Source organism: Nerophis ophidion, linkage group LG15, assembly GCF_033978795.1.
Source record: "Nerophis ophidion isolate RoL-2023_Sa linkage group LG15, RoL_Noph_v1.0, whole genome shotgun sequence".
Taxonomy (NCBI): domain Eukaryota; kingdom Metazoa; phylum Chordata; class Actinopteri; order Syngnathiformes; family Syngnathidae; genus Nerophis; species Nerophis ophidion.
This window is the reverse complement of record NC_084625.1, coordinates 41,338,455-41,349,217: the sequence shown is the minus strand read 5'-3', so window position 1 is coordinate 41,349,217 and position 10,763 is coordinate 41,338,455. Positions and strand designations below refer to the sequence as shown.

The 10,763-nt window shown below is 37.3% G+C and overlaps 1 protein-coding gene across 1 annotated transcript; it reads right to left on the bottom strand.

Moving 5' to 3' along the window:
- Positions 1-982: 982 nt before the first annotated feature.
- Positions 983-3,029, bottom strand: LOC133569795 (uncharacterized). Its single transcript, XM_061922418.1, has 4 exons — positions 2,387-3,029; positions 2,208-2,293; positions 1,865-1,992; positions 983-1,236 (listed from the first exon to the last, which is right to left on the bottom strand). The coding sequence occupies exons 1-4, from the start codon at positions 2,795-2,797 to the stop codon at positions 983-985; spliced, it is 879 nt and encodes a 292-aa protein (XP_061778402.1). The 5' UTR covers positions 2,798-3,029.
- Between the last annotated feature and the right edge of the window lie 7,734 nt (positions 3,030-10,763).

Here is a 10,763-nt window from a genome sequence, read left to right as displayed (position 1 = left end):
TCAGGACCGGGCATGTGAGAGGGCGCTTCCTCAAGTAGGAATTGGGGTCTTCTTTTTCCTAAAACACATAAGACATCCTTCCGTCACGATAATAGTTATACATCTCTGGAACCTTGGCTTTAAGGCAAAGAGGTTGGTTGCAATCAAATAAATAATAAAGGTTACAGCATACAGAAAGCTATATCTTAACTTTTAAACCATACCAAATGCAAAAGAAAAGAAAGAAAAATCATATAAATAGGAAACTCATTTGGAGCAGGCAGAGGATACACCTTCAGTTTTAACTTTTAAATAATGCAGTCAAAATGGTCCAGTATATTTTGCACTGCTCACCTCAAGGACATGCACCAGAGCCTGACTTAGATCTCTGACTTTCTTCGGCAGACCAGACATGGAGGGGAACAGTGATGGCAGCACACGCAGAATTTCGACAGCCTGTTGCACTGTTGAAAAAGAGATTCAGTATTTAAATATGAACAAAATGCACAATTATTGAGGAAAATTTCCCCATCTTTGGCTTGCCCCTAACTAAAAAGGATAACATCAACCTAATACTACTATATTAGTGAGACTGTTTACACAGTTCAGGGCAGAATAGAGAATTGAGTTGGGATAGGATTGAGGAGGTTGGAGAAAATAGATTACAAAAAGGACTAGAAATGAGTGCATGAACTTGATAATTAACAAGCCCGAAGCTTCATCCTCACTAAGTAAAAAACATAATTTTTTACCTTTGTCTATTCCCATTGGTGGTTTCAGCATGTTTTTGGACACACCAAAAAACTGCACCTTCTGGCAGAAGTCATGCCATCTTTCCTTTAATTCACTGATGAAGTTGCAGTTTCTCATGTCCAAAATGTGTCGAAGCTCGTCCATCACCTATAAAATATTGTATCAAAACTGACATGAATAAATCGCTCTCGAGGTGGGAATCCAAATCTAACACAGTGAGTGTGTAGTACTGTGTATTGACTATGCACAGTCAATAATGACTTACATGTCCAATGTCCTTAAAACAGGGATAAGCTTCGAGAATATTTTCAGGTCTGTCCTCCTCACGAATGGTATCCGAGTCAATGAATAATCTTCTGGCTGCAAATTCCAAATCCAGAAGATGAGAAACATCCTGGTAGTTTGGATTTTTTCTTTTAAACAAAGCCTGTAGGGCCTTGTAGTGCTTGGCCAAGGTTGCTTGACTGGCCGCATCTGGACTGGCACTATCAGCAGGCTTGTTAGCTGTAAGGCACAAAGTGATATACTGTCATTAAGATGTTTTCAAATTACAAATGAATATCATCCATTAATATTGTACACCTTGTAAATCTTTTACATTCAGCCCTGATCATTATGTTATAATCATTCATATATCAGTATTTCAACCATTTACAGAATGTATATACAAAATTCCATTATTTATTGGCTAATATAATCAATCACATTGAACTGCATGCAAGTACGGTCTACTATAACAAGTCACCACACACAGTGAAGGGGGAGACTTACAGATATACTCACATTCAGGACTTCGAGGGAAGTCGGGTCACTTCTTCAAGCAGCAATTGGGGGTTTGTCTCTCCTAAAACAAATAACATCATCAAATAACATAACAAATAACATCATGCTGTCAGACTAATTGAATTTAAGAATAAGTTCACTCTTCTGGAACCAAATTCAACAATGAAATGTATTATTTGGATCAAAATATTAAGTAGTGAAGCAGCTGAATGTTACTTATGGAGGGTCATAAAAAGGTTTCCACTAGACTCAGCCTTCATTTTGTTTTGATGCAGAGCATATAGGCCAATACACTGTTGACTGGCACTTGGCACATACTGTATAATTGTCTCAATCCTAAGAGAATCACCTCTTTCTCTATTGCTGGGGTCTGAACTGCTACTACCCTCCGTGGAGAGATCCAGAATCACTGTTGAGTCGTTTGAATCAATTTCATCAGTGTCATCTGGGTGTTCGAGATGACGCCTCTTTGTAGAGCTGCAAAGATTAGCCAATTAGTTGATTAAATTTCAACTGTTGTTTTAAAATTAAAGTCAACATGTTCCATAATAAGTTGTAAGACCTGAGGATGTCACTTGAGCTTTGAGAAAAAGTTTAACAATTTCAAGGCATTATTCAGAAATAATCAAATAATTAAGACAAGGACGAGTAGACTCATCCTCAATAGAAGTAATTATTAGTTACAGTCTTACCTCTTTGAATGACTCCCATCTTTTTTGCGTTTTTGGGGAGATCTCACATTTTGCAGTCGTTTGTACAGCTGTGTAAACACAGTGACCTGGACAAGACACAATTAAAACGTTCATCAAATTGCTACATTAAGTGGCCAGGCGGAGTCTCTTTGGTCATCAATTCAATGTGTGTCACATACCCATGTATTCTTCAGGCCTTTATCCTGCAGCATTGGGTAATATTGTACTATTCTTTTTGCCATTGCTGTAATTTCTGGTTTTGATGGGTATCTGTCTGATCCTTCATCCCCTCTTGCCCTCAGAATTGCCATCATACTGGTCATGGTGTTTCGGATGAGTCTGCATCTGAGTTCCTTTGACATATGGCAGGTGCTTTCTAAGCCCGTTTTAGACAACTCGAAGTACTGTTTTCGGACTTGCTCAAGTTCAGTGTCGGTGTGCAACACATATTCCGGGAATGATAACTTCACAACTTTTTCAGGGGTTGTGTACTTTGCAGGCTTTGCTTTTAAAGGAGTCAATGTTTTTTGCATTGGTGAATCATTAATCAAGGAATTTCCAGAGTGTTCTTGGACAGTTTGCTGCAACATGAAAGATAATGTGGAAGTGGAAAATGCACAATTTAATTGTGTTACGATGAACAGCAATGCAGAATAATAATTGGTGATTATTTTAAGTCATATGACTAAGAAACTGACATCCTCTGACACATCATGACACAAACTCCACACTGCTTTTCTCCGAAAAAAGTTCTCTGGGCCTGGAAAAAGATCCCGCAAGTCTTCTCGAGACAAGGTGCTCAGCATTTCCTCGCTGATGTTTGCAGCTACATTGGAAAACACATATTAAAATGAATCAGTGCCCCGAAATATGTACATATATGACAATATGTTGAATCTAAAAAAAAAAATCTAATAAATCGGCATAATTTTGCCTTATGCTTTTTAATCTTAAATCGGTCGACTAATCATACTAAAGCATCCTAACTGTGCATTTTACCTTAAAAGCTTGTAGACATATGTTTAAAAGTAATACTTTTTTTTCAACTTTACTATTGATTTACAAAATACAGTAATAGTAACAGTGCAACAAGCAATATGAGCTTCACATTAATAACAATTGGATAACAGATAGATGTAACAACAAAATAAATACATATATAATTAAGAGATAGAGGTAAAAAATAATAATGATAATTCAAAAAAAAGAAATTCAAAAAGTAAGATACACCAGGGGACATGGGCAATGAAAATTAAAGTGAATCAAATATATTAAAGTGGGAGCATAGATTTATAGTTTTGATACCTTTCTTGTTATTAGCAGAGGATATTGACTTGAAATACAACTCCATGTTTAAAAGAAATACATTACCTCTTAGAACTGATGCGGTGACATCATCCAGTCCCTCCATGCTAATGGTTAAGCTAGCTGGTTCGCTTAGCTAAGTTTAACTTGCGCATAAGAAGTTCTCTGTAACACAAAATATAGTCATACATAAGAGTTAAAAGGCGACATATATGGCGACGTAAACTCGAATTGACAATACAGGACATAGCGTCGTTACTTACTTCAGGAGACACTCATCCAATTAAGTGTTGCTGGTTCCAACGGTTCAAATTAGTGGACGTCGATACAGCGTAAATGGCGCGCAGGTAAGGTGACGCACATAGCCGTAAATCCATGGTTGACCTCGGTTGACCTGCTGCAAAGTGGTGCCGGCGGGAGTTACCATAGCAACGACTGGATTACGGCCGTCAGAATTGCCGCAGCAGCACATCCTTAGCTTTCTATCGTCTTTTCGAATCCTCTTTTTGTCCAACATGATTTGGCGTTGTTTCTTGTGTTACATATTTGTGGCGCTCACTCTAAAACAGTGAGTCACATTAATACCATGCACAGTCGCAGCCCGGACTTTCGCGTAGTGTGTGGGATTGATGGCTGCTCGAGTGAGTACCAGGTGTATAACTCCTTCTACTATCACGTAAAGCGAACACACGCGCACCATCTTCTCCAAGTTCAAGAAACCGAGGAGGTCGGATCGTCTGGCCAGCGTTTACCAGAGGCACAGGAGAGGACAGCCACAACCAACCGGACTGATGATAATAATCCTGCAGTCGAGGTTGATGGGACACATGGAACAGTAAGTCCCTATTTTTTCATTAGCCAAAGACAGAGCACTCGTGGCTACAAGTGTTTATTTTTGTGCAAATAGTTATTTGCGCTATGGTAATAATACGAATAATAATGAACATCTAATAGTTATTCTGTTTACACATTTTACAGTTGCCAATATTAGAAAAACATAATCAAATATTTTGGTAAGATATTTTTGTTTTATATGAATCAGAAATTTGTGATATATTTTTCAGTCACCACGCTTAATTGAAACGAGTATAGAACTAAGGACAAATACAGTTATCAAATTACTGGATATAATTTTTACACATTTTCAAGGTCAACATTTTCCCTTTTATAATATGATTCTTGTTCATCTGTTTCAGCATGAATTGCAAGGACCTGCCCAGGGTTGCATGAAGGCTAACCTTTCTAAACATGCAACTGCATTTCTTCTCCAGGCCAGAGAAACCCAGACTGACACAGGTACTGTAATGTATGCATTTGTGTCTTAAAAATGCATGTGCCAGACATTATGTAGGGTTGAGCTCTGCAGATTTTTTTGTGTGAAGTCTGTAGTGTAGTATTTTTTGTTTGTTTACTTTTTGTTATTTATTTAATGTTTTTTCCACCTCCCTAGAGAGCTGTTAACCAGATGGTGAGTGGAGTCCAGCAATATCAAACAGCATTATTGGAGCACCTGAGTCATCAAATGAAGAGCATCTTTGAGAGTCATTCTGGAGACCTGGATCAACTAAAGAGTCATGCAATGAGCGTATTTGACCAGTTTGTTGACCCTTTTAGCCAGATTGCTACAACACATTTGCAGGACAAGACCATCAAAGAACTGTTACATCCAGTTGAACCAGAAATTGTTACTGCAAAACAAACAGTGTCTTATGTGAAGCGTGGAGATTCCAGAGTTCTTGCCATAGAAAAACATTGTTTTTACTACATACCATTAGTTAAAAGTTTGGAGCAGCTGCTTTCACATCCTAAAATTCTTGAAATGATCAATGAGGGGCCCGAGTCCTGCAAGGATGTTTTTTTAATGATTTCATTGATGGGGACATTTTTAAGTCACACCCTCTGTTTTTGAAAGTTCCCACAGCATTGCAGTTAATTTTATATACAGATGAAATTGAGCTTTGCAATCCTCTTGGTTCTCGTGCAAACAAAAACAAATTGTTATTGATTTATTACACTTTAGGTAACATCAACGCTAAATACAGATCAAGACTCGCTGCCATTCGTCTGCTTGCCATGGTAAAATCTAAAGATCTTTCCTGTATTGATAAAATACTTGAGAGGATTAACCATGATTTGATCGAGCTGTATAATGGTGTTCGGGCTGATACTTCAAATGGCGAGAGGACAATTTATGGGGCACTTTTGTCTGTGTGCGGAGACACTCTTGCTCAACATGAAGTGGCTGGATTTAAGGAAGGAGTTGGGTTTGCCTACAGTAAATGTAGGCACTGTGAATGCAACTTCGAATATATGCAAAATAAATTTAATGAAGATTTGTTTGTGAAAAGGACAATGGCAAGACATAACAGGCAATGCAGTGACATTGAAAAAGCAAGTACTGATTTCCTAAGAGAACATCTAAAAACAACATTTGGTATAAACAGAAGTAAATTAACAGAATTTCCCCACTTTGATATCATTAATCAAACACCACAGGACATCATGCATGTTATTCTCAAAGGTGTTGCCCCATATGAAATCAAATGTGTTTTGAAGCATCTTGTACTTTCCGGACATATGGATTTAGACACATTTAATAGTGGAATTATTGGTTTCCCTTACTCTCCTGTAGATATGAGGGACAAGCCTTGTCCCATATCTGTTACTACACTTTCATCAAATGACAATAAACTTAAACAATCAGCGGGGCAGATGCTGGTTCTGTTAAAGATTCTGCCATTTCTCATTGCCACAACTGGAGAAAATGCTCACACACAATTGCTACTTAAGTTGTTGGAGATAGTTAAAATTCAGTTTTCACCTATTATTGCACTCGCAACTCTTCCTAGGCTGAACCTTTTAATTGAGCAGCATTTAAGACATTTCAAACAGCTGTTTCCAGATTTAAATATTATACCTAAACAACATTACCTGCTGCATTTTCCCTCCCAGATTAAAGCACTTGGTCCTACTGTTAGGCATATGTGTATGTGTTTTGAGTCAAAGCATTGCTTTTTCAAGCAGTGGGCTATAAAAAGTAGTTTTAAGAATATTTGTAAATCTCTTGTGAAGCACAACCAACTGTATGAATGTAGTCAGAATGTGCATGACAAACATCCTATTTTTTGTAATGACATTGAAATAGGCCCAACATCTGAGGTGAAAAATGTTCATTACGTAGAAGGAAAGATCAAACAATTCTTAGGAATAGAGCAAGTTGAACATGTAGTGTGTGCCCAGTGGATTCCTCAATATGGAAATAAGCATACATGTGGAAAATCTTTGGTTATTTCTAATGTTTTCAATAATACCCCAGAGTTTGCAGTTGTGAAAAACATCTTTATTGTAAATGAATCAGTGTTTTGTTTTGAATGTCAACCTCTCTCTACAATTGGTTGGAATGAACAGTATTTCTCCTATGAGGTAGAGATTCCTCACCTTGCACAAGCCAATATTTTTTTGAATTCTGAAAACTGTGTGGATTTTACACCATACTATTATGTTAACTTTAATAATGGCATATTCATTCCAGTGAAGTATGATCTCACCGACATCATGGCATGTCACTCTTAATATGCAATCCATCAACTGTTGCCATAATGCATGATGCTGCAATTGTGACGCTTTTGACCTGCAAATTCAATAAAGCTGTGTTGTCTCAATTCAAGTTAGGTCTCTTTCTTGAAACAAGATTATTCATCATACAACCTACATCTTGTGAGCATAAAAACATCATGACATGTTGAAAAAGCTTATTTCATCTAAAATATTTCTCAAAACAAGATCATTTCAAGATCTTCTCACCTAACAAGATATTCAAGATGCACTGTCTTGAAACAAGGTCCTCCATCTTGGTGTAACTCTAGTTATAAGTGATATTGTCTGAAATTAAGTTCATAGACACAATTTGACTAGAAATAAGACAAATATTCTTGGCAAGATTTCGAGTTTTTCCAGTGCATAAATAACAAACTGAGAAGGTGCCTGGTATGTTAACAGAACATATTATGGTAAGAGTCATTCAAATAACTATAACATATAAAACATGCTATACGTTTACCAAACAATCTGTCGCTCCTAATCGATAAATCCCATGAAATCTTCTTCCTTAATGTCGCTTTTAAAAAACTCTGCCAATTCCAAAGGTATGCGCCGCTTTCTCTTGTTGTTTTATGCTGCATATTTCACTACGTCCAGCTTGTAATCTGCAGTACATGATTTCCTTTTCGGTGCTATTTTTGTTCAGCCCTTCTCAGTTTTTATAAAAGTTACCGCCAACGTAAAAATTATCCATTTCAATAGCTACGGCAGTAGTATATAACATATAGCAGTTAGCATCCCATGACCCACAATGCACTTCTGCCCTGACCCTCCCCCGCCGAATTCTTCTTGGCTGACATGTGTGAGTGACGATTGCTGACATTTTCTTCGTCTCTTCCGCGAATGAGATCAATTAAATTATACGGCAATGTGTTAATAATTTCACACATAAATCGCTCTGGAGTATAAGTCGCACCCCCGGACAAACTATGGAAAAACTGCGACTTATAGTCCGAAAAATACGGTAATAATTTCTTATTTCAAGCATGAAAAAAAAAAATCATGACTCATTAAAACAGATGACAGCCAAATTGACTTTACTGTTTTATTTGCAAAGAAACAATAGAAAATACGTACTCATATAGTAGTACAGTTACTAGTGAGAATATACTTATTTTAAGGTATTTTTGGGTTTGTTGAGGTTTCATTCATTTTTTCATTTTTATTTATCTCATTCATTGATGTGCATTTAGAACGATACAAAATTATATCACAATTATACAATTTAAATTCACACAATTCCTGAGAAGGAGCAGGATGAAGAAAATCTTATAATTTCCTGCCCCCTTTGACATAATACATTATCTTATTTCATGGATATCATTTAAGCAGACACATATATCCAAATGTAATGAAACAATCAAATACAAAAAACACAAGAAAAACACAACAAGTGCAAAACTTCATAAAGTATAAACCAAACCAAGAAAATAATAGTAATAATAAGGTTAGCTAATTTGACTTGTTTTGGAAAGTCTTGACAAGCCAAATTTTCTTGTTCTATTGGCAGATAATTTTGCTTAGTTCAAATAAAATACCCCTCGTTTTGTTCTTGTTTTTGAACACTGACTCTTTGCAGTGTGTTCATGCTACAAGTTACCGCTGGCTTGTACTCTTGACAAAATTGCTCTGCTGCTGAGTTCTAACAGGTTGGTTTGCATCAAAATGTCTTGGTCATTTAAGCTCTAAAACTAATTTGTGTCTTATTTGTTGTGTCATTTCTGAGGAAGTCCTCCAACATGTTACATATAGCTGCGGCCCTAAAAAAAACGGTGTCTAAAATGGAGTTGTTATCCACACCAATATTGCACTGATTAGCCTGAGGGGACGCAGCAATTACAGGGCAAAAGGTGTTAATATCAAAAAGAGAGTTTGGGCATTAATGTCTTTCTGCTCAATTGTCTGGGATAACAAGTCAGGAAAGTCACTTTGATGCGAGGGATGTGGTTTATTGTGAAAATGGCAGAACTTGAAACATAGAAACTCTAGACATGGACTATGGACCAGGGGCCCCGTGTAATGGGTTGCCTACATGTCTAAGATGAGCTGCATCAAGAGTGAACTGAACGTGGAAATGTGTGGTTTATACTTCACGTACGCACATTTCTACATGTAGATACTTTGATATATTGGATATATATATATATATATATATATATATATATATATATATATATACAAAAATAAATATATACACATATACATATACATATATATACACATATATATATATATATATATATATATATATATATATATATATATATATATATATATGTATATATATATATATATATATATATATATATACATCTATCTTCTACCGCTTATTCCCTTTGAGGTCATATATAACGTGTAACGACTGAGAATTTACACTTCGGTGTTGGAGTTGTCTGACTTTTCGAGTGGCCATAAATGCACCAGAGGTTAAGTGCCACGAGTGTGTGTTGGTGCAAGTGAGAAAGAGCGAGGTGCTGCTGTCCGATATGACAGATGACAAAGAGTTGGTTTGGGCCTGGTTTGTACGGCAAATGATTTTCGATTCGGACCGATTCTCGCAATATGTGAGTGTGAATGTTGTCTGTGTTGGCCCTTCGATGAGGTCCCATGACCCCGAAAGAGAAACGCTGTAGAAAATGGATAGATGGATGGTATATAATTCATAATGAAACCTTTTTAAGCTGAAAGGGCCTATGATTTTGGAAAATGTTTAATAAAAAATAATTATGTCATAATTATTGCGCTTAGGGGAATTATTGCTGCAGATGAAAACAGAGCCGTGGGACGTCCCACCGGATGCATAAAAAGATGGCGACGCCGTGGGACGAGGACAATGACATCATCGTGAGAAAACATGGGTGCTGAAACAGAGCTTAAACAACAAGTGAATCAAAATGTAAACAGACTATGATCCGGGCAACGGATCATCACAGTGCCCCCCACTTAAGGACAGATTCCAGATGTCTCTTGTCTCTTTAGGGGAACTGCATTTTTTGTAACTTTGCGTATCGTTCACAATCATTATGAAAGACATGACGATGGATGGATTTTTTTAAATACATTTTAACTTGTTTATAAATGGGTGATTTATATAGGCTAGTAAGGTAAAGTTTTGTACCTGACAAGTTTCGGCTACCTTGCTTCTGCAGTCTTCATCAGAGGTGTCACGGGATGTTAGCGTGACGTCATCTGTGACGTGAAGTGGTGGGATGACGTAATCTCCCTATTCACTTAAACACCAGTGGACGTCACAATAAACATAGTACAGAGCCGCCTGCAAGCAGACTCAACACTCCGGAAACGAACAAACCTAACAGTTGAAAACACAGTCCGGATGTTATCATTCGTAGCCAAGTCTACATATATCCTGTTCAGAGGGACCATTTACAGACAGAAGGAGGGTTTTGCATTGGGGGACCCCCCCTCCCAGCCATCATGGAGGAATTAGAGGCCAAAGCCATAACTAATGCTCCAGAACGATGTAGACTGTCCCTCTGGAGGTGCTATGTGGACGACATCCTGGAGAAGATTAAGACCGACCAAACGCAAAGACTCACAGACCACTTAAACACCATAGACGAGACGGGAAACATAAAGTTCACTCATGAAGAGGAAGAGCCCAGATCCATCGATTTCCTGGACATTAAAATC

Excerpts from the sequence above, each read along its gene's own strand:
- LOC133569795 (XM_061922418.1), bottom strand. The coding sequence starts at position 2,797 with ATGTTGCAGCAAACTGTCCAAGAACACTCTGGAAATTCCTTGATTAAT. Across the intron at positions 1,993-2,207 it reads GATGGGAGTCATTCAAAGAG|CTCTACAAAGAGGCGTCATC; the intron begins GTAAGACTGTAA and ends TAATCTTTGCAG. Across the intron at positions 1,237-1,864 it reads CCCCAGCAATAGAGAAAGAG|CTAACAAGCCTGCTGATAGT; the intron begins GTGATTCTCTTA and ends TGTGCCTTACAG.